This window comes from Xenopus laevis, chromosome 1S (assembly GCF_017654675.1).
Source record: "Xenopus laevis strain J_2021 chromosome 1S, Xenopus_laevis_v10.1, whole genome shotgun sequence".
Classification (NCBI taxonomy): Eukaryota; Metazoa; Chordata; class Amphibia; order Anura; family Pipidae; genus Xenopus; species Xenopus laevis.
In genome coordinates this window covers 196,139,529-196,164,994 of record NC_054372.1, presented here as the reverse complement: position 1 = coordinate 196,164,994, position 25,466 = coordinate 196,139,529, and the positions used below count along the sequence as shown (strand labels likewise).

The 25,466-nt window shown below is 39.7% G+C and overlaps 1 protein-coding gene across 2 annotated transcripts in view; it reads left to right on the top strand.

Moving 5' to 3' along the window:
- Positions 1-25,466, top strand: part of pik3c3.S (phosphatidylinositol 3-kinase catalytic subunit type 3 S homeolog) — a 135,822-nt gene that overhangs the window by 67,114 nt on the left and 43,242 nt on the right. For both annotated transcript variants that reach the window (XM_041580659.1, XM_041580657.1), the window contains 5 exons: positions 572-636; positions 2,628-2,712; positions 4,926-5,000; positions 12,342-12,510; positions 20,558-20,648. In XM_041580659.1, the coding sequence (XP_041436593.1) occupies positions 572-636; positions 2,628-2,712; positions 4,926-5,000; positions 12,342-12,510; positions 20,558-20,648 (485 nt within the window). The remainder of the gene's footprint in view (positions 1-571; positions 637-2,627; positions 2,713-4,925; positions 5,001-12,341; positions 12,511-20,557; positions 20,649-25,466) is intronic.

Below are 25,466 nucleotides of genomic sequence, written 5' to 3'. Positions count from 1 at the left end.
AGCCACAAATAAAGTGGGTTTTTACATGTTCATGGAGGTGTCATCCATTTTCCAACTTTGCCTTCTAGTGGTGCAGCAGTGAGTGTCTGTGGGTGCAGCTGTTGTTGAGTCGGCTGCCCCACTATCTTGTGCAACAAAGAAGCTGCAACTGGTAAATTGGGCATGGCAAGTGCAAGTGCATCTGTGTGTGGCATTTTACTGGGTGCTGTTGTACACCATCATGCCATTACCCTAACACTGGCGGCGGTGCAATTGTATCCCACTCCCTTTTACTTCTCCCGACCTCGGTAGTGGCACCCGCAGCTTTATGTAGGGACGCCCCCGTTACATCTGTCATGTCCCCCACAAGTGACTGCACAGAGGGCAGTTAAAGTGTTAAACATAAAACTAGATTTTATTTGCAGTCACTGAGCCCCGGCACAATAGCAGTGAGAAAGGGCCCAGATTTAGGCATTTTCTTGCCTCCCCTTTTATTTTCTGACATGGGAGAACTGAATGGTTCATTATTATTTCCATTAAACTGCTGTTTTTTAATTGAAAAAACAAAAAAACAAATCTGTTTCCTCCGCAGGATTCATGCAGTTCATACAGTCAGTGCCGGTTGCCGAGGTACTAGCCACAGAAGGCAGCATTCAGGTAATTATATCAATGGGAATAATCCTTTGTTTTGTCAATGTTTTGTTGTTATGCCATTGAGGTGCATGGTGGACAAGATGAGATCGTTTGGGTGCTGAGGAGTTGAGAAACTCACCTCAGGTGGCAGTGCCCCATTAGTTACCAGGGGTGGAAAAATTGAGCTCCTGTAACTTTAAGATAAGAATTTCCAGTTTTCAAACCAGAAGTTCGGCTTTTCTAGCATAAACAGCGCAATTGCTCCCTGCGCTGACGTTGTAGACCCCCCATCTATGTCCTCCGGCGCATAAAGGTGAGTGCACAGGAGAGGGGGGCGGCAGCAGCAGCAGAGGGGTCAGGATCGCCGCTGACCGTTTGGGGGGCATTTTTTAATCCATTATCTGGAAACCAGTTATCCATAAAGCTCAGAATTACTGAAAGGCTTAGACTCCTTTTTCTGTGTAATAATAAAACAGTCGCTTGTACTTGATCCCAACTAAGATATAATTAATCCTTATTGGAAGCAACACCAGCCTATTGGGTTTATTTAATATTTACATGATTTTCTAGTAGACCTAAGGTGTGAAGATCCAAATTACAGAAAGATCCGTAAAACCCGTTATCCAGAAAGCTCTGAATTACAGAAAGGCCGTCTCCTATAGACTCTATTTTATCCAAATAATCCAGATTTCTAAAAATGATTTCCTTTTTCTGTATAATAATAAAACAGTCGCTTGTACTTGATCCCAACTAAGAGATAATTAATCCTTATTGGAAGCAAAACCAGCCTATTGGGTTTATTTAATGTTTATATGATTTTCTAGTAGACTTAACGTATGAAGATCTAAATTATGGAAAGATCCAGTATCTGGAAAACGCCAGGTCCCGAGCATTCTGGATAACAGGTCCCATACCTGTATATACTTAATATATTGCATATATTTGGGTATATTTCGTTTAGAGTGCCATATGAATATAAAAGCCGCTCAGCTTCTGTTGATAGAGAGAAGTGTTTGCACCCGAACTTCAAGATTGTGGCCTGATAGCTATCTGTAACCTAATTATATGTCTCTCTCCAGCATAACATTAAAGACTTTATTATGTGTCTGGTGTCATTGCATCTTCTCTCCATGCTCATATCTCCATGCTCATATCTCCATGCATATATCTCCATGCTCATATCTCCATGCTCATATCTCCATGCTCATATCTCCATGCTCATATCTCCATGCTCATATCTCCATGCTCATATCTCCATGCTCATATCTCCATGCTCATATCTCCATGCTCATATCTCCATGCATATATCCATGCTCATATCTCCATGCTCATATCTCCATGCTCATATCTCCATGCTCATATCTCCATGCTCATATCTCCATGCTCATATCTCCATGCTCATATCTCCATGCTCATATCTCCATGCATATATCCATGCTCATATCTCCATGCTCATATCTCCATGCTCATATCTCCATGCTCATATCTCCATGCTCATATCTCCATGCTCATATCTCCATGCTCATATCTCCATGCTCATATCTCCATGCTCATATCTCTATGCTCATATCTCCATGATCATATCTCCATGCTCATATCTCCATGCTCATATCTCCATGCTCATATCTCCATGCTCATATCTCCATGCTCATATCTCCATGCATATATCTCCATGCTCATATCTCCATGCTCATATCTCCATGCTCATATCTCCATGCTCATATCTCCATGCTCATATCTCCATGCTCATATCTCTATGCTCATATCTCCATGATCATATCTCCATGCTCATATCTCCATGCTCATATCTCCATGCTCATATCTCCATGCTCATATCTCCATGCTCATATCCCGGCTTCCTTATAATGATCCAATCCCACAGGGAAAACTGCCTCCAACAAAAGAGAATTGCCTTGTCTTATCATATCTGCTTTCATAACATGGTGTCATTATTCTTGTCACCCAATGGTGAATTTTACTTTTAATGCCTTTGTCTCCTCACTCCATCTCTCAAGAACTTTTTTAGGAAATATGCCCCAAGTGAGAAGGGACCTTATGGAATAAGTGCTGAGGTTATGGACACTTATGTGAAAAGTTGTGGTAAGTATCTGGTCAAGTGAACCCCTTCTCTCCCAAGTTCAGTGCACACATAATGTTACTACAGCTATAACTGACATACATAGAACATAATAATAATTCTAATAAACTATCAGGCTTGGCTTTTCCCTGCCTTGGAAATGAGCCCTCCTCCCCAGAAATGCCAGTTGTTTTCAGGCATGAATAAATTATTTTTATGATTTCTCAGTGTTCCTTAATGTGGTGGTTGTTTTTTTTTTTTTTTTAGCCACCCTCTACCCTTGGAGATCCAACCTTTAAACAGGGCCCCTTTATTGTAACTGTAATCTCACAAACAGTGTATAAATATAGGGAAATACTGGTGTATCAACAATTCAACCATAAGAATAGCTTGGGCAGCAAATTCGTTTTCACCCCAAATCAAGCTGAGCTTTCAGGTGTATTTAGGAGAGAAAATAAATGTTTTCTTCAATTCTCACCCTTACTGACCATAACTAACCTTCATGCTTAGCCCCCTGCCAGTGCATCAAGCCCCACAGTTTGTGATAGACTGTTTTATTAAACCAATGTACTTGGCAACCAGTAACATTGTTGTTGGATGTGGCAACAGAATGGGACAGGACTGGAAAAGGGATGCATATATGAGACAGGCAGGGACAGATAGATGATAAGGGATAGACAGGGATAGTGAGGTCAAATTAGAGTGGCAGGTGGTGTGAGATAGTAGAGGTGCAGTGAGAGCTGGTGGAGAGGTGCAATAAGAGATTATGGAGAGCTGAGATGGGATGTAAAGATGAGATGAGATGGGACAGAAAAGTTAATGAGATGGAATGGAGAGATGAGATGACATGGGACGGAGAGGTGAAATGACATGTTAAGGACAGGTGAGACAACAGAGGAAGAAGAGATGAGGGGACATGGGAAGGAGAGGTTAGGTGACGTGGGAAAGAGAGGTGAGGTGACATGGGAAGGAGAGGTGAGATGACACGGGAAGGGGAGGTGACGAGGGACGGAGATGTGAGATGAGCGGGGATGGGAGATAAGATGGAATGATGACATGGGATGGAGAGGTGTTATGCCATGACATGGAGAGGTGAGATGACATGGGATGGAGAGGTGAGATGACATGGGACAGAGACGTGATATGACATTGACCGAGAGGTGAGATGACATGGGAAAGAGAGGTGAGATGAAATGGGATGGAGATGTGAAATGAGATGGAAAGATGACATGAGAAGGAGAGGTGAGATGAGATGGGCCAGAGAGTTGAGATGGGATAGATGGTTGAAGTGAGATGAGATGAGATGGGACAGAGAGTTGAGGTGAGATGAGATGGGAGGGAGATTTGAGGTGAGATGGGGTGGACAGGTGAGATGAAAGAATGAATTTATGGTATGACACAGAGAGATGGAATGAAGGGGATAGATATTTTGTTGCCAAACAGAAGATAAAGTTGGCAGTTTACTGTGTACAGCATCTATGTAGCTTTTAGTGCTGTCATTTCTCTTTGTAAACCTTCCTGTGTTGGTTGCATTTATAAGTATTTTACCCCAGTTAATTGTTACCATCTGCTTCCTACATAATAATCTTTATTTCACTTTAGACACTAAATTTCTGCCATTAACCAGATTTACAACTTGTCCACAAGTGTTTGTGTTTGGAAAAAGAAAATCAGATGTCTGAGATAAAGAGTTTGGTATACGATTTACTAACATTGGTGGATTTTTTTTCTGCTGCTGCAGGGGGTGGGCAAGTTGAACCTCATGTTGAGCAAAGAGAAACACAATGTTGAATGTGAACATCTAAATGGTATTTGAAGTTAGGTCAGAGATATACAGACACCAAAGTAGATAGAGCTTCAGTCAGTTGACACTATTCCTGTTTGACTATTCAACAAATGATAATCCAATAAGGTGCTACCATTTAAGAGTGAATCTCATCTCCATGTTATACAAATAATCCAAATTTAAAAAAAAAAATATTTCCCTTTTCTGTGTAATAATAAAACAGTAGCTTGTACTTGATCCCAACTAAGATATAATTAATCCTTATTGGAAGCAAAACCAGCCTATCGGGTTTATTTAATGTTTATATGATTTTCTAGTTGACTTAAGGTATGAAGATCCAAATTATGGACAGATCTGTTATCCGGAAGACTCAGGTCCCATGCATTCTGCATACCAGATCCCATACCTGTAATACCAAAGTCCTGTCTAACATGTTTCTCTGTTTTGCAGCTGGTTACTGTGTCATTACATATATCCTTGGTGTTGGAGACAGACATCTGGACAACCTCCTGCTGACCAAAACCGGTATGGTCAATTCTTTTTGATATTAAAGTATATTATGTGTATAAACTTATATTAGGCAAAGGTAGTGTAACTATGGTTGTGCTGGGCCCATTCCAAAAATAGATCCCCCCCCCCAGCATTACTTTTTACCAGGGAATGGATCATAACAATGTTGAGTGATATTTTTGGAACTATGTAGTAGCTACTGAAAACAGAATTACCCTTGCTTTTTTCTGCACCACTTTCTCTGACTATTGAAATAATGTATCAGGAACTAGCCGGTTACCAAAAGTACCAAGACTGATTTCAGAACTAGCAGTGTGGAAAGTATCAGAAATACTGCTTTCCGTTGCAATTGCCCAGCCGTTGTCTGATGTGAGAACAGCTGCATTGTTATTTTATTTCACCTCTGAATTTTCTATAGGTTGAGATTTTGTTACTTACGCTGGTGCTGCAGCAGAGGGCAGTGGAAATCCACAGTTACAATCTGAGTCTTGGCCTTGGCCAGTTTTGCTTCACTGTCTTGTGAACGTTTTGCATGTAAAATAAATAAATAATCTGGTATATAAGCGGAGTGAATTTTTAATAAATCTAATTGTTATAATTAGCAGTAATTCTTGTTATTTAATGCTGCATTATTGAGTACCCTAAACCTTAATATGTTCTGAAAACAATGTGCTTACTTTGAGACCCAGGCTGATAGTAATAGTTGTGCAGTGTAAGAATGAACTGGGCACAATGGTAAGACTAAATGGAGGAATTTAGTTACAGTGCATGGGATACAGCTGGGGGAGTGTGTGAGTCAGAGTCTTGTATTGGCTCAGGTACTCACAGAATACTCACAGAATACTCACATCCCGTCCACAGTGACGCCCCTATTGGTTTTTTGTGTTTTCAGGGTTGGGATGAAGTTGATGTCCTGCAGTTAGGGTCATATAGTGGGTCTGTGAAAGGAGCAAAGTTGGTAGGTGCGTCTGGGTCCACTTGTAGGTCTGTCAGACGGGACTCTAAAGGACTCTTTAAGTGGAGAATAGTGGGGAAGGATCTGTATAACAGAATAGCAGTTATATTGTAAGAATGTGTAGCAAACAATAGCAGAAGGTAATGGTTATATTGTGTGTAATAAAATGGCAGGATGGAATAAATGTTTTGGACAGAATGGCTTAAGGGAATGATTAGAATAATGTGTTGGATAGAATGACAGGAGAGAATTGTTAGAATGTGTGGGATGAAAGGTCAGGATGGAATGGTTAGAATGTACGATATACAGTAGAATGGTGTTTAGATTGTGTAGGGTAGACTGGCAGAAGAGAAAGGTTACAATGTGTGAGATAGAATGACCGGCATGTGTGGGATATAGTGGCGGGAAAGAACAATTAGAATACAGTATGTATGAGAATGAGATAGAATGGCAGAAGAAAATGGATAGGATAAACTGGCAGAACAGAATAGTTAGAAAGTGTGGAGAGGATGATTAGATTGTGTTAGAAAAAAAAGCAGGGTGGAATGTTTGGGATAGACTTGCAGAATATAATAGAAAGTGACAGGTAGAACTGCAGGAGGAAAAGGGTAGAATGTGTGGCAAAAAAAGGCAGAAGAAATGGTTTGAATGTGTGGGATAGAATTGCAGGAGGGAATGCTTAGAATGTGTGGTATGGAATGGTGGGAGGGAATCGTTAGAATATGTGGGATAGAATTGCAGGAGGGGAGTGGTTAGAATGTGTAGGATAGAATGACAGGAGGGGAGTGGTTAGAATGTGTAGTATAGAATTGCAGGAGGGGAGTGGTTAGATAGAATTGCAGGAGGGAATGCATAGAATGTGTGGGGTAGAATGGCAGGAGAGAATGCATAGAATGTGTCAGGTAAAATTGCAGGAGGGAATAGTTCAATTGTGTGGGGCAGAATGGCAGGAGGGAATATATTACAGTATAGTAAAAGCAATGGAAAAACTTTCTATGAAGAGCTACATTCCCATCTGCTGTACAAAAATAAGAATTGCTTGTCCATATATTGCATTTTAGTTTCCATTTAATATGCCAGGCACAGTTACAGTGCAGTTCTGCATCCACAGGAGAACAAATAATTGGAATGTATTGGGGAGAGAGAAGAAAGGAATTCTGATCAGTTCATTGCAATTGTTAAAATGATTTAGAATAAAATATTGAAAGTGAAAGTGCACTTGTGCCCATACAGCAGGAGATAAAAAGGCTTATAATTATAAAATTAGAATGTAAAATAACCCAACAGAATTTTCCTGGCCGTCCTGTTTCTGTGCTGGTGGGGCTGGTGTTTTACATTCATCAGTGGGTGGCCATGTGTATATTTTATAGAATAATAAAAACCTCTCTGGTCCTGATTCAAAGCGCAAACATTTTATTTTTTTCGTTAAAGGGGAAACAAAAAAAATAATTGTTTTTGATTTTTTTTCCCTAAATGTTTTTTTTTTTCTACTATGAAAATGTAATATGAAGCAATCTTCCTATATCCATTTTCTGAATGGTTTTAAATGTATCGTTGAAAGCATTATGAGGCTGCCCATCTATATTCTCTGCACTACTGGTTCTGAATATTGACTAACTATGTAGCAGAAACCAGGTGATTAATGGATTGCTGCTACTAAGGCATAAACATATTGGGGAACGACCACTTTGAGTTAAAATTACATTTATAAATCATTTTAAAACCATTCTTTTTTATGTATATATGATACGGAAAGACATAGAATTACAATGAATTTGTTTTGGGATTCGGTCAGAATTTGGCCTACTTAGCATATGCAAATTAGGGGCGGGGAGGGAAATTGCGTGACTTTTTGTAAAAAAATGGTTTCCCCTTCCCACCCTTAATTTGCATATGCAAATTCGGATTTGGTTCGGTATTCGGCCGAATCTTTCGCGAAAAATCTGGGGGTTCGGCTGAATCCAAAATAGTGGATTCAGTGCATCCCTAATGATGAGCCACATTTAAATTTAACAAACTCCCACCTCTATCTGGCACCTGTACAACTATGGGACACAATCCCAATGTAAGATGTCAACCCTTACCCCCCCCCCTACCATACTCTCCCCCCAGCTTAAGTGTTACCCCGGGCAAATGCCCCTAACATTTTACTTACCCCTCGGTGCAGGTTCAGGCATCAGAGTTCACTGGCGTCATCTTCAGCCGCTTCGGTAATCTTTGGAATGAGACCGGCGATTCTGCAATTTTTGTGAGTTTCGGCACATGTGCAGTTGTCACGAAACAGAAAATTGCTCCAACTGCGCATGCGCCGCCAGGCTGGTCTCATTCCGAAGATTTCCGAAGAGAAGAAGGTGGCGCCGTTGAACTCCGATGCCTGAATCTGTATGTAGGGGTAAGTAAAACATTAGGGGCATTTGCCCGGGATAACTCCCTGGGGGGGGAGGAAGGGGGGTGTATGTAGGGTAGGGGGTAGGGTTTTTTTAACGTTAGTGTTGGATTCTCCTTTAAGCTAGACAGAACTTAAATCGACCAATGACACCATTGGAGGTATGCCTGTGACTGGAGATTAACTCTCAATAATGCTTTCCTTGTCCTTTAAAGGGGAAGGAAACCTAGTCGTCGCAAACCCCCCACCCCCCCTCCCATTTGTTTCCCACCCTCCTTCCTCCCCCCTGGCCTACCCGTCCCGCTGGGCAAATGCCCCTAACTTGTTACTTACCCTTCGGCGCAGGTCCAGTCCAGGGAGTTCACAGACGACATCTTCTTCCACGCGATCTTCTTCCTGCTTTGAACGGCGCATGCACAGTAGGAGCGTTTCGCCGGTACGATCTACTGCGCATGCGCGTGACTTATGGCGCATGCGCAGTAGATCCGTACCGGCAAAATGATCCTACTGCGCATGCGCCAAACGCCGTTCACAGCAGGAAGAAGATCGTGTGGAAGAAGATGTCGTCTGTGAACTCCCTGGACTGGACCTGCGCAGAAGGGAACAAGTTAGGGGCATTTGCCCAGCGGGACGGGTAGGCCAGGGGGGAGGAAGGAGGGTGGGCAACAAACAGGAGGGGGGGTGGGGGGTTTGCGACGACTAGGTTTCCTTCCCCTTTAAGGGTTCAACTGCTTTGTGTTAGATCTTTGTTTATAAGTGTGGGTTGGGTGTAAGGCCTCCCGCGGAGGGACAGACACCAGTCCAGTGCCCAAGTTGACTGATATACCAACCAAATGATGTCTGTTTCAATGTATATGACTTAAACATTTTCATAGATACTTTATTGCATTAATGCCATGCATTTTGTGCTATGTCTTATGTGTTTAAAAACAAGATTATACCTTAAAAAAAAAAAAAATTAGTTAGGGAGCAACAAAAATATGAAAGAAAATTCCTACCTGGTGCTTAATAAGAGCTTGGATTGGTTGTTTGGTAGCCCCTATGTGGACTGGCAGCCTACAGGAGGTTCTGTTTGGCAGTACATCTGTTTTTTATTGCTTTAGATATCTAGATATCATTTGTGATTCCTGACACACTAGAGAGATTGAATCAATGTGGGTTTATCCATCTGGCTTTTTGAGTCATTGTGTGTAATACTAATAAGGAGCTTTTGAACTTGCCGTTTATTAAGAAGTGCTACTAGAATCAAATGTATCATTGTTTGCATCCCAACTCTCTGGAGTTTATCTGAAGGCCATGGAAAAGTCATCAAGTTAGAAGTGAGTACAGTTAAATCCACATTGAAGCATGTATCTCCAAAGGTTCTCCATCTCTCTTTTTCTCATATTCAAGTGAATACAGCTCACTAATTTTGCGGTGGAGACATTGTTATATTTTTCTTTGGCCAACTCTGCGTCCACATCAACTTTTTCTGTAGCAGTGATGCAGCCATATATCCAGAGCCCTAAATTCCTATAGCAGAATACTAATGCTTCTCACCAATCATGATGCATGCAATGGCACTGCAATGTGGCTCTTGAGTGGTAAAGAATGAAAATTAAATTAATTAATTAAATGGGGCCTATTAGATGTGGACTCTCTTTAGGAGGGGGCTATAGTTCTCCTTTAATTGTGAACCACCCCTTTAATTAATTAAGAATCCTTATTGACAGATGGACATGCACATAGCATTTAACCAACAATATTTCCTTGTCAACTAGTTTAGTAGCACCGATACAGTGGTCAAGTTAGAGAACCAAACTTGAAGGCTGCTCCAGTCTTCATAGACCTCATCAATGCGGTAGGATGGTTCATTATCCTCACCCAGATGTCTCCCATTTATGGAATTCCTTAACTTCTTTTCCACCTTGACTATTGCTTGCATTATACCAGGGACAAGGGTCGGGGTACAGCTTTGTCTGTCTATATTTGCTGTGACAGTCGTTATACAAGGTCCTCTTTCATGGTGCAAATCCTGTGCAACTCTACGAGAAGCCCTGTGGAAGGAGACACCAACCTAACAATGTTCCTTGTAATACACAAAACAATGCAAAACATGATGTTACTGAGCGTCAGCCAGTAAGTATTCCCTGATTATGAGCTATATTACTTTTTATACCTTTATAATATTTAATTATTATATTAGCATTATGCTCAAGCCATCATAATGCATATGGTTCCCTGTTGAACATTGCCGGTGTACAGTCACAAGTTGCAAAAATGTTCCAATACTTGGAATTTGTACAATGAATCTCTGGGCTGGAAAGCGAACCTGCTTATTTTGATGGACCATGTGCATGTGCACTATTTCTAAAGTTTGAAGGAAAATGGGTATAGGAGGATGCCTGGGAGGATGAGATATGAATAATAAAGGAAGATGCCCTGGTTGATAAGTGTCTTTGTTCAAGCACACTTGCCTGGAAAAGAATGGCTGTGATATTTGACCTTGTCTCTTCCATCTGATGTCTCTGGCATTTGAAAGTGCTGACATTACAGTGAGCCGGGATAACTCTGTAAGGGGCTCTAGGGCAGATTTGCAAGTGGCAGTGTATAGGCTGTTTGTAGTTGAACTCCTGGGATGACAACATTTGCATGCCCTGTTTTGTCTGTTGAATAAAAAAAAAATGAAAGGGGTAGTAACAGCTATACATGGAAATGTTTCAAAAATGTTGCCTCATCTGTAGCCTCGTAAATGGAAAAATTAGCCTTCTGGGCATTGTGTAGCCATAAACAAAAGCTGTCTTGGTCACCAGATCTTGTAGCAGACTCACTGTAGCAATCAAAATATCTCCTGTCCAGTAACCCATGATCCTAGATGTGTATTCATCTCTGCAGTAAGAGCAATGAATCTGATTGGCTGACCTTGATAATGGACCAGGAAGATCTTCTGGGGTAGATCACCTCGCAAAGTTATTTGGTGTGTGGCATAGTTTGTTCATGAGCACTTCTTCAAAAAATAGTCCTATTACTTCATGTATTGTATGTAGAAACAAGCAAACCCATTGAGAGAAAGAACCACCACTCAATGGGATTTTTAAATCCTTATCGATCAATATGTGGCTTAAACCTGATCAGATATTGGCAAGAGTTGCCTTTGTTTTGGTCCCATAAACATGCCAGCAAGCTGCCACTTTACTCCATAATGGCAATCATTATGGCCCCATCGATCACCAGTTTTAAACTGAAGCCAGATATCATCACCCAATCTCTGGTTTAAGCCTCATTATTCCATTGCCCACTGTTGGCAAAGTGCATCTAAAATCTAACTTCCCCACTCCATTTAATGCATAGAGTTTTTTAAATGTCTGATATAAACCTGTAGGAGTGGAGTGAGGAGCATGGCAGGGGGAAGGGCCAGATTGAACAGAGTGGATCTGAGATGGAATGGAATGGGTCCGGCATGGCTAAGATCAATTTGGATCCGGGTTGGAATCTCTGTGCAGCATACATATTAAGCAAGTGTTCCTCCAGCTTCATCTATACTTCTGGGGGTTGGAGTTCCTGATAAAATGCTTAGGGTCGATGACTTCTTTCTTTTGCCTTGGTCCTTTCCTTGGATTCCTTCCCAAATGGACTCAGCATAGTCACCCCTTAGTGGCTCAATTGCTGTCTCCGGCCTTATCAGAAATATTGATATTTGTTTATTTTTACATTTGTGGTTTGGCTAGATTTTTACTTTGATGAACCCAGGGAGCACGGAGCTAATGTGTTGATGTAGAGGCCTAGGTGTGAGCCAGAGGCTTTATTCACATGAGCAGCTAAAAAAACTGTATAATCAGCAATGTTTCTGTAATGTTTTTATGTCATTGCATGACTTGCATTGTATACATGGAGTGTGCTTGACTATAAAAAAAACATTGGTTTGCCTAAATAAGCTGCTGAAAATAATTGTCACCTACTAACAAAGAGTAACATTTGCAGGATTGGTTACATTTTTATACATTGGAATCAATATTCAATATTTCTCTTTTTGCAGGAAAACTATTCCACATTGATTTTGGGTATATTCTGGGAAGAGACCCCAAGCCCCTACCGCCACCCATGAAACTCAACAAAGAAATGGTGGAAGGAATGGGAGGGACACAGAGTGAGCAGTACCAGGCTTTCCGCAAACAGTGTTACACCGCATTCTTGCACCTCCGCAGGTACTTACAGCTCCATCTACATTTGTTACTTGCAAGATTGCTTTTGAGTATGTTTTTGTATACAGTAGATGTGTGATATAACCAACTAGGTTGGCTGATTAGGTGGAGCTGGTATGTGGTAAGCGCTTGTATGATCGTCTTAACTCTTGCTCATTTTGGTTATTTCAGAAGCAAGTGACATTTAGAGTCTGTTTCTGTTTACATGTGTAAAGTAACCAAATAGGTTGGCCAATTAGATGGAGTGGGTATGCGGTAAGTACCTGTATTGCCTCAGTTTCTCTTGCTCAGTCTACATTTGGCTTCCATGTATCACCAGATACCACTCCATTTAAATTATCGCCGCCACACCCTTTTTTATTGAAATTAATGCTGTGCATTGTGATGTCAAAGCAAGGCTCCATCTATCTATGTCTATGAGTCCAGCAATGGCTTAAGTTATAAGGGGGTATAAAATAAATACAATTTCCCTAAACCTCTATGATGCATCATGTACTGTTAAACCCTGATGTAGATAATCCTAATGTAGGAGGCAGGTTCCCAGGGCCAACACACTATATGACCAGGTAGGAGAACCCCAACATGGAGCTACACCAAATTAAGTTTTAAGTCCTTTCTACAAAAAATGGATAATCAACCTTATGATAAAAACACACTATTAAATATGAAGCACATGGAACACCTGAACTCTTTCATGTATAAACTTCTTCTAAGAAGGACTAAATTAAGGTGAGAGACTCATGTATATTTTTCCCCATTCTAACCAAAACCATAAATGTCCAAAAAAATTGGGTTGATTATCATTAATTGTGGTATAGCCACTGATATATTAGAGTTCCAAGGCTCAGCTGAAACGCCTATGCAATGTGTCTTAATTTCATGGCTACATTTTTATAATCCATGACGGCAATTTTTAATTAAATCTTGGGCCACCTACTGTACATGACCACCATGGGCCTTGCAGTGTCCCAGGGGAATGAAAGCTGTAAAATTGCAAAATGTACTTCAGCGAAATTAGTTCATTATTTGCCTGTGGTTAAAGGCCCTAAATCACTTTCGGGTTTAGACTGCTGTATCGACAAAATGTCCCTCTGTCTCCTATAAAATCCTTATGAAAGCCTTTGAAAGATTAAAAAAAAGCTAACTTGAATTTCCTAATGTTCCTTTATCTTTTGGGCAATCACAGCTGAAGGAGCAAAATAATTAGCTCTCTGCTCTTTAAGTATATGCGGAAATACAGCAGAGAAAACCCAAGAACTCTCCATACTTTAATGAATGTACTAATTATTAGTCCTCTGTGTACTTGCGTGAAGAAAATATCATTTATGTTCAAAAATTCTTGCAACTTCAAGCTCTCTCCAAGGAGCTGCATACTGTAACTTATTGTGTTTTGCAACTGGTAGGCAGTTCCTCAACATTTTTTCTTTACCCATGAGCCACATTCAAATATAAAAATAGTTGAGGAGCAACACAAGCATGGAAATAGTTTTAGGGGGTGCTAAGTAAGAGCTGAGATTGACTATTTAGTATTCCCTGTGTGGACCTGATTTTCATGCAACCAAAAGTTGCCTCCAAGCCTGGAATTCAAAAATAAGCTCCTGCTTTGAGGCCAATGAGAGCAACACCCAAAGGTTTGCTGAGCAACTTGTTGCTCAAGAGACACTGTTTGGGTATAAGTGTTGCTAGACTATAGGAAAGAAAGGGGATAACATTGTGAATGTTGCGTGGAGAAGGGAGTGAAATTTTAATGGAACTTAAAGGATAAGTAAACCTTTAAAATAAGTGAATGTAAAATTGATGAGGCTGTTATTCTAAGCACTTTTGTAATTTCCATGTATTATTTATTTTCTTAATTCCAAAATATTAAGGGATACATGTACTGTTAATATGAATGCATTTTGTTCCAACAACGCCACCTGCTGGTCAGTTTCTGCCCAATCAGCCTCTTTCTTTCTCCTGAAAACTTCCTTGACAACTTGCTGGTCAGACTGGTGGGAAACTGACCAGCAGGTGGCGATGTTGAGACAACACTGCAAAAGTTCTTAGAATAGCACTCTGATCAATTTTACATTCACTTACTTTAAAGGTTTACTTATCCTTTAAGCACTGCAACTAAGTGAGTCAAAACCATCTACTGTTTCTAAGTAAAAGTGGAGCAAACTTTTCCCATTAACAAAAGAATTCTTGAGCGAGCAATTGCCATGTTTTTCTCATACTGCTGCATTTTTCCCATAAGTCCAGCGTACTGTGGGCTTGCTACATATACATCTGCTACAGTTGTGCCCAATGTGGAAAAACTTTGCTTTTGTTTTGACACAAGCAAGCATTTTTAGTGTAGGGGTTGAATCACTACTGAAGTCTGGAGCATGTTGACGCGACTCACTTTGGAAACCTTGGCGATATTATCAAGTTTACAATGGCCGTAGCTCAAGGGTTCCCCATCACCAATCAATGCAGTTCTTCATCATTCATCTGAAGAGGCAGGATGGACACAATCAAGTGCAGGAGAATATTTGAACTTGTGTATCTTGATGAATTTCACCAATATACACTCTCAATTGTGTCCATTCAACATCAACACTGGTTAAGTTCTCAAACAAGGAAATAACTGTCATCTGCATGTTATCCTTACTCAAAATCAGAATTGTTCAACATGAGGTTTGTGTGCCAAATGTGACTCTCAATGATATTCCTACAGCCTGTGGTTTGCTGTTTATAATATATAGTATGCCAGCTATTTGGCCAACACCATGGAAAGTGGTGGACAACGATGACCTAAATATTCATTCAGAAGTATCTCTAGGGTGATTTGGCAGGTTTGTGTAGGACGTGGCTCTGACTGGCCACCATACTACCTATATGACCCTCAATTAAACACGTTCAGTACAACTGCACAAATTATTCCTGTTGTGTAAATGTAGTGAAGATCTAGAATAGGTTCTTAGCCCAAATCAGCCTCCTGTACACACATGCTATGTTCCTGAGATTAAAGCCTAATGCCATATCCCTACAGAATTTGCCTGAGTGACAAGTTCTTTGTAGATACAAACTTCAAACTCAAACAACATTTTATTGCCAGAGATTACGTTGGAATGATACATGTTCTGAGTTTCGTTTCCAGCAATATAATGAAAGTATAAAAAAGATTTAAATATTTAGACTTTTTTATTAAAGGTGTCAATCCCTCAAATCATTTGGGTCTTGGTTCAGCCCACGTTGATACAGAGGCGAAATGTCCCCGTCTATCAGCTCAGCTTTAGCAAGAATGAACAAAAGTCACTAAAGTAATAAAACTGTCTAAAATAAGAGAAACAAAGTCACGAAATTTTTGTGTCTCCGAACTTTACAATCTTTTAGAAATGGCATAACGTATCATATCCTGGCTAATCTCTGATTGGCCCTCAGCACAATGGACCTTGTTAATATTAATTGGCCAATCACAATTTGGAGAGAGTTTGGAAAAAGTGCAGAGACGTGCAATGAAACTTGTTGGAGAGATGGAAGACTTAAATTATGAGGGTAGACTATACAGGTTGGAGTTGTCTTCCCTGGAAAAAAGATGATTGCGAGGGGCAGGATTACCCTTTACTATTTAGAGTATAGATAGACATTAGGTTGAGTATTTTTCCCATAAAAAGACCAGACCCCCCTTTAGATTATAGGATCACTCATGTATTTTAAGGGATAATGTACCCCCTACTGTAAATGATAAGGATATTAGAAGTCACTGAGGGGTTGATCTGTGACCATATAAAGACACAAGGCTGCAGGCTGAGTTATACAGGGAACTCTGAGTATCACTCATGTATTATAAGGGATAATGTACCCCCTACTGTAAATGATAAGGATATTAGAAGTCACTGAGGGGTTGTTCTGTGACCATATAAAGGCACAAGGCTGCAGGCTGAGTTATACAGGGAACTCTGAGTATCACTCATGTATTATAAGGGATAATGTACCCCCTACTGTAAATGATAAGGATATTAGAAGTCACTGAGGGGTTGTTCTGTGACCATATAAAGACACAAGGCTGCAGGCTGAGTTATACAGGGAACTCTGAGTATCACTCATGTATTATAAGGGATAATGTACCCCCTACTGTAAATGATAAGGATATTAGAAGTCACTGAGGGGTTGTTCTGTGACCATATAAAGGCACAAGGCTGCAGGCTGAGTTATACAGGGAACTCTGAGTATCACTCATGTATTATAAGGGATAATGTACCCCCTACTGTAAATGATAAGGATATTAGAAGTCACTGAGGGGTTGTTCTGTGACCATATAAAGACACAAGGCTGCAGGCTGAGTTATACAGGGAACTCTGAGTATCACTCATGTATTATAAGGGATAATGTACCCCCTACTGTAAATGATAAGGATATTAGAAGTCACTGAGGGGTTGTTCTGTGACCATATAAAGGCACAAGGCTGCAGGCTGAGTTATACAGGGAACTCTGAGTATCACTCATGTATTATAAGGGATAATGTACCCCCTACTGTAAATGATAAGGATATTAGAAGTCACTGAGGGGTTGTTCTGTGACCATATAAAGACACAAGGCTGCAGGCTGAGTTATACAGGGAACTCTGAGTATCACTCATGTATTATAAGGGATAATGTACCCCCTACTGTAAATGATAAGGATATTAGAAGTCACTGAGGGGTTGTTCTGTGACCATATAAAGGCATAAGGCTGCAGGCTGAGTTATACAGGGAACTATGAGTATCACTCATGTATTATAAGGGATAATGTACCCCCTACTGTAAATGATAAGGATATTAGAAGTCACTGAGGGGTTGTTCTGTGACCATATAAAGACACAAGGCTGCAGGCTGAGTTATACAGGGAACTCTGAGTATCACTCATGTATTATAAGGGATAATGTACCCCCTACTGTAAATGATAAGGATATTAGAAGTCACTGAGGGGTTGTTCTGTGACCATATAAAGGCATAAGGCTGCAGGCTGAGTTATACAGGGAACTATGAGTATCACTCATGTATTATAAGGGATAATGTACCCCCTACTGTAAATGATAAGGATATTAGAAGTCACTGAGGGGTTGTTCTGTGACCATATAAAGGCACAAGGCTGCAGGCTGAGTTATACAGGGAACTATGAGTATCACTCATGTATTATAAGGGATAATGTACCCCCTATTAGAAGTCACAGATGCTTTATTTTACCATATAGGCAAAGGTTTATAAACTGCCTTGCATTTTGTGTGCCTTTTTAATAGTTTAATTTGTTCCTTATGAGTTTTTGAGTCTTTGCTGCTGCATAACTAAATTTAGTGTTTGTGGGTAGGGGAAATGCTGCTTAATTTACTGTGTAATTTTACATGGCAAATTTATGTTGTCCCAATGCTACATTTCGGCAGAAATATTGTATTTCTGTTAACGTTACCTGATAATTACTTGCAAGTCCCATTGGCTTTGACTCATCGCTATGGTCATCAAATGACTAAAAGGGAACATTGAACTGCCAACACAGTCTCAAGTGTATATGAAATGCTTGATCAGTATTGACCCCAGCACAATCTCTTGCATTGGGATGGATGAATGTATAATGTAATGTATAATCTTCCGCTCCCATTACAAGATCAGAATACTAATGGCAGCACAGACAATGGAAACAAGAGTTGATGCAAACTGAAAAAATATTAAATACAAGAGAATAAAATATATGGCCACAGATGGACAGAATTAATTTTTTTCTATATCTATTATATTCCCAAAAATACCATAGAAAGTTACCTGCTGATTTGATCATTCTTAAAGGGGAAATTCATATTTGTAAGAACTTTTAGGGGCAGATTTGTAAAATTTTAGCAGTTCAATATTTTTTACTTTAGCCAATACTTTCTTGACTGTCAGGAAAGTTTTATTGGCAAGGCAGGGATTGGCATTGTGGAGATAGAATGGGATTAATTGGGCAGGTTGTAAGGTATGAGAAGGACAAGAGTCCTGAGACTTCCTCTTCAATCATAGGGGAGAAGGAACACAAAGAAGACTGTGAAGAGGTGAATGGGCGATGTGATGTCATTTCTGATGGTGTCAATTTTGCTTCTGAAGTGCTCAGCGATGCCTTGAGCAATGGTGCAGATGGAGGGGGTGGGAGAGACATTCCAAAATTTGTTCAATTCCCAAAAATACCATAGAAAGTTGCCGGCTGATTTGATCATTCCTAAAGGGAAAATTCATCTTTGTTTTAACCTTTAGGGGCAGATTTGTAAAAGTGTAAATGATTCTTAGCAGTACAATATTTTTTACATTAGCCAATACTATATTGACTGTCAGGAATGTTTTATTGAGTTTTCAAAAACAATTCTGAATATGTTACACTGCTTTGACCTTTCACCCTCTTGGGATTTGGTCTCTTTACCTCTTCAACCAAGGTGAGCAGTGAATGCTGTTTTGTCCCTTAGATGTTGACCCTAAAGTATTTAGTGATCCCTTCTGGGAGGTCATTGAACCCTTATACAAGGTTTTTCTTGCTCCAGTACTCTCCTACCAAGTGGGTGTACATCCCAGGCACCGCAAAGAAACGCATTTCCATAATCTATTAATGTAATGTAAAGTTTGTCAACCTGCCCTTTCTCTTTATTTTAACTCACTTGAGCTTTACTATGTAAGACTCTTTTTCTTCTGTATCACCTAGTGTTTTTTTTTTTTTTTTTTTACAAAATTGTGAGGTTGGTCCAAGTTCTCACAAAACTTTGATGCTTAGCTTTCTTATTTCTTTCCTTAACAGCCCATCCATCATTCTAGGTGACTTTAACACATCAGACAACAATCCAAATGCCCCTGCTGTCTCTAAACATTAACATCCTCATTTAGCTTAAGTTTTTGCTTAGATCCCCCCTCTCACTTGGTAACTCTCATGATCTCCAGATCTCCTCCAGATTCTGCTAAATGTTCAACGTTACTATCTTTCCCACTCTATGATCACAATCTGCTCACATTTCAACTCTTTCTAACTCTATACACACACTTTGCTGTTCCTCAAAAAAATACAGATTCATTAACCTGAAAATACTAGACGTGTCACATCTCTCTTCTTCCTTTGACTCTTCGCTTTATTTTACTCCTATCCTCCTCTGGATCATTCCCTGTCCTAATCTGGCTTCCTCTGGCTACACACTCACCACTGTCCTTAATGAGCTTCTAAGATAAAAACCCATTAGATCCTAACTTGGCATACAGATCATACCAAAGCTCTCTAAAGACAGTTGCGTACGTTTGAGTGTTGCTTGTGCAAATCCCAGTCAGAAACAGACTTTTGCAGCTACAAATTCACTCTTATCTTCATGTAAGACCAGTCTCTATCTAGCTAAACAAATCTAATTTACTCTAATTCACTTCTCTCCCCACCCCATCCATGTGCACCACTGCTCAAGGCATCACCCAAACCACTCACCTCTTCACAGTCTTCTTTTTGTTCCTTCTCCCCTATGATTGAAGAGGAAGTCTCAGGACTCTTGGCCTTCTTCTTACAACCTGCCCCATCAATCCCATTCCATCTCCACAATGCCAATCCCTGCCTTGCTGAAGATACTCAACTCTGTTTTTCCACTCCTGATTTTAACTCCGAGCTCTTAACTCAGGTCTCCTTCTGCCTGTATGCAATCTATGCCTGTATGTACTGTACTAACTATACCTTTAAATTAAATATCACACAGAAATGGTTCTCTTTCAATCATCCCACATCCATAATATCCCAGAAGTGTCTATTACAGTTAAAAACTCTATTATGGTCTCATCTCCTTAGATCCGGTACTTAGAGGTTATCCTTTATTCTGCCCTATACTTCACGCCTCATATTTACTAACTAAATCATGTAACTTTCACCTATTTCCAAAATACTATCATCCATTAACCAAGATGCCACTACAATTTTGATTCTCTCATCATATTACACATTGATTACTGGAGCTCTCTATTAACTGCCCTTCCCCTCTAGTGACGGTCACCTCTAATTCATAAATAAAATGAGCACTGGTATTTTGTTATTGCAGATCTTAATGTATTGTGCTTTTTTGTTGCAGGTATTCCAATTTGATCCTTAACTTATTCTCTCTCATGGTTGATGCCAACATCCCAGATATTGCATTAGAACCAGATAAAACTGTTAAAAAGGTAAGAAAAATAAGAATTTTAAACTGAATTCGACCATAATTCTGTTTAAACCTTGTGAATTGGGTTTTTGTTAAGACTGGTGCTCATTATGGCACAGTCGTCTGGTCAGGGTTGGAATGGCAGGACTCCATATGACCACACATTACAAAGTTTGTTAAATCAGGTTGAAAAATGAAAGCCCATAAAGTTCAACCCCTCCAAATTAAAACCCAGCATCCATGTGACCTTGATGCATCCAAAGCCTGCCTGATCTACCCCAACTCAAGCAACATACTAAGGGCTTGGCTATGTATGCCAGATGGACCGTTCAAGTGGTTCCATCTATATTTGTGTGTAAGAGCCATATCCCAAAATATAGTGGTACAATCATCTCTTATAACGTGTTAATGATAATGCATTATATTGTTCTAATTTTGTATATTATAGAGTGACGTTTAGGTCAGTGCTCTTCATAAGGGGTTATAGGGCTTCAGGTAGTCCCTGGTTCTTGATGTGCATCAGGTTTGTCTGTTTGAGGATCTTAACTACAAATGTAGTATTAATGCCAAGCTTGTATTAATACTGAGATGACAGTGTTGTTCATATTGTGGGGTCCCTGCTGTTTGCATATAAATACTGGTTGTGCCTTTATGAAAGCCACAAAATTGTAATAGCTGATAAATCCAAATGTTTTGCCTTTGTGTTATAGGCAGAAGAAAAATACTATTATATTGGGGCTACTGAGAAAATAAGACAGGCATCCTGAACCTTTACAGATAGAGTAGATCACTTACTTGGATGTGATCTTAGGGGGAAACTGAAATATTGGGTCCTACAGATGCAGACATTATTTTGTGACGTCAATTACCATTCAGAAATATAGTAAACATATTTTTGTTGTCATTTTATGATAGTGGTGCTTTTAATTTTCCAGCGGCCAGTGGCAGATTAAGTGACCAATAGACGATACAGTAAAACCTTGATGTCCCTGCCCTACGGCAATGCCCTGTACTTTAGCTGCTCCCAAGCCGGTGACAAGACATTAATCTTCTGACCATGACCATCTCTTTAACAACCTGCCCAAATATATCCTTTAGCGCTTGCAGCTTATATACATGCAGCCTCTCCCCTCTGTGCCACTTTTTTTATCTCTGAAAAGGAGTTCATGACTCTATTAATAAAACAACGGGACAGAGGGATTTAATTTTAGTAAACAGCTGATTAGAAGTCGGAACAGGCATATTCTTTGTTGAGTAATGAAAAAAAAAGAAGCAAAACTGCTCTGTGATTTGTGCATTGCCAGACACCTTGTATTGTGCCGTTAGAATGGGGAGATAGAAAGGGTGCGTTATATACAATTGTGTATTTCTTTTATTTTTATCCATTTATTTTGTTAGGGTGCCAGAGACCGTTTTGTACTATTTGTTTTATGCTGTAGCAGCCACAAAAAACAAAATAAAGAATAAGATGAATACAGTAGAACCCCACTTGTACATTTTTCAGGGGATGGTATAAAAATAAATAATGTAAAATCAGGAAAATAAAATATATTTGATATGTAAGTGGGACCACAAAAAAAAAACCCCTGTAAAATGTGGGAAACCGTAAAATGTAGGGGTGCAAAATTTGGTTTTACTGTTATTAAAGACACTAAGGGGCGGATTTAATAATCGAATGGTAAATTCAAATTCTAATTTTCAATTTGTTTTTTTGTGTCACAAATTCGAATTTAAAAGCACCAGTTGAAATGTAAATTTGAATGGTAGATTTATCACAAACCCGACCCTGAAAACCGTTCTAATTCGAATATTTGCCACCTAAAACCTGCTAAGTTCATTTACAAGTCAATGGCAGAGGTCTGTTGAACCATTTGAATATGTTCATTGCCTTCCTGACATTCAAGTTTTTTTTTTTTTTCTGAGGTAATCTTGATTCGAACTTGATTCAGATTTTCAGGTCGGGACTATTTGATCGAATATTAGATGTTTGAGTTTTTCCATAAATAACCTCCCATTCGAGTTGTGAGTGCATTCAAATTTATTAGAGTAAAATGTGTTTTTTATGTAAAATTCACATACAGTACATTTGAAATTCGACCTTTGATAAATAACCCCCTAAGCAACCATTGTCAAGGTAATTTATTCAAATGGATATATTGTCTTTTCTGTAAGCAAACCTTTTGCCTAATGATTATCCAATGTGGGGCTTTCAGTTAACAAACAGCTCACTATACTGAGGTCAGAGTCCATGGACTGATCATTTGTGACTTGACAGAACCAGAAAGTGAGATAGGATGTTTTAAAATGCAAAACAGTGACTCTGCAGAACCAGGAAGTGAGATAGGATGTTTTAAAATGCAAAACAGTGACCCAGCAGAACCAGGAAGTGAGATAGGATGTTTTAAAATGCAAAACAGTGACTCTGCAGAACCAGGATGTGAGATAGGATGTTTTAAAATGCAAAACAGTGACTCGGCAGAACCAGGAAGTGAGATAGGATGTTTTAAAATGCAAAACAGTGACTCTGCAGAACCAGGAAGTGAGATAGGATGTTTTAAAATGCAAAACAGTGACTCTGCAGAACCAGGAAGTGAGATAGGATGTTTTAAAATGCAAAACAGTGACTCTGCAGAACCAGGAAGTGAGATAGGATGTTTTAAAATGCAAAACAGTGACTCTGCAGAACCAGGAAGTGAGATAGGATGTTGTAAAATGCAAAACAGTGACTCGGGAGAACCAGGAATTAAGACAGGAAGTTAAAATTAAAGCACTTTTACTTGTGCAAAAAGTATTGCTATTAATAAAACAATAAGCAGGAGATAAAGAAACTTAGTAGGAATTGTGACCAATGAATGAATTACAATCTATTCTTTCATTTTCACAAGCATATTAATGCAACAAATTATATTGTAGACGCATCTGACAAAATTAAGTGCATGCTAGTCACTTGAAGTCTTCAAACCACCACAATACTTAACCAGCTCTGACAGGGCACAAAGCAGATGGCTGGGCTAAACACAATAACGTTTAGCATGTTGCATTTCTTATGCCACCCTAGTATTTTATTTGTAATTCCTTCAGTGTACCAATTTTTTTTAAAAACTGGGATTGCACGTGTTAAGGTAATTAGGGGTGGACCCTTGAAAATCCGACATCCTGACATCCTTTTGTTTAATTAGAATATATATACTGTATACCGTTTGTGTAAGGAGGTCAGCGTTCTAGCCAATAGGGTTGCGTAGTCCACCCAGCACTTTTGCATTTCTCTTCAGCCCATGTCAGACAGGTCTATGGTAAAGATGTGATGTCACAACACCATGGCTTGGTAGGTTGTAGGTTGTTGAGTGCGCTATAATAATTCTACTTTCCATTAATAAGAGCTCAAAGGTGTCCTCCCATTCAAGTCCTTGTATTTGTTGAGGGTTATCTGATGGGAGGTCATCTATGGGGACTGACTTGGACCAGTTTATCCTGAGTCCTGAGTAGTTTCTGTGGTCATTTATAATATTTAGTGCTTGTGTTAGCGCTTGATTTGGGTTGGGTAGATATAGTACAGTGTCAGCTGCATACATTGAGATGATCTCAGTTAAATTACCAAGTTTTAGTCCTTCTATTTCTTGAGAGGACCTGATGCGGCAGGCCATGGGTTCCATGGCTATTGCAAACAATAATGGGGATAGAGGGCAACCCTGTCTGGTGCCTCTATGTATTGGGAAGGAGTAGGTACAGTGTCCGTACCCAGTTGATATACATTGGGTGTATTCCTACTCTGTTCATAGTAGTCCACTGAATCAAAAGTTTTTTCATTGTCTAAGGAGGCAATCAGTCTACTTCTCAGGTTATCATGTGTTATGGAGATGTTTGTGAACAGTCTCCTGATATTTATATCTGTGGTACGTCCAAGCATAAAACCGGGGTTGATCTGGAGAGATTATGGAGGAGAGTAGTGGTGCTAGGCGTGTGGCCTGTACCTTCGCTAGTATTTTGGCGTTCACATTAATAAGTGCTATGGGTCTATATGAGGTGCATTCTAACGGGTCTTTGCCTGGTTTTAGTATTAGGATTATTAGTGTTTTTCTCATGGAGGTTGGCAGTGATGACCCATCTAATACTCTGTATTATTTTGTCAGGATAGTAGCAATTAATTTAACATGTTGCTTTTACCACTCCTTTGGTAACCCATCTGTACCTGGAGTTTTCCCTGCTGGTAATGTCACTATGGCTGTTTCTACCTCTGTTTGCGTGATTTTCTCTGCCAACTCAGTGGAGGTGTGCCCATCTAGTTTTGGTATATCTATGTCCTGTAGGTAGTCCTTTATTTCCCCTGGCATGGTGCACAGTTTGGGGCTATGTTGATCAGCATAAAAATCTGTGAATCTATTATTTATTTCCTCTGGGGAAAATACAACCACTCCATTTGATAATCTTACTGCAGGGATTGCCATACTAGCTTTGTCTTCTTTTGCCAGCATTGCTAATATCTTATCACCATGTTCAAATATGTTAGCTTTTTGATAGAGTATGTGCTTTCATGTACAGTAAGTTCTATTTGAGCGAGTATTAAGGCTCTTTGGCTGTCTTGCCATTTCTGATAGGTCTACTCTGTTGGACATTTTATATAGGACTCTTCTGCCTCTTGTACTGTTAGGGTTCTTTGGGAAATATCTACTTGTGCGGTTTTTGTTAGTGCCTTAATTTTACTAATGAATTCTCTCTTAATATAAGCTTTAAATGCATGCCATTTGGAATTTGGGCTGGTTTCTTCCCTGTTCACAGCCATGAAGTTTTTTATACTGATGTTAGTGTTGTCATTAGGTATGTTTCACCCAATATGGGCTCA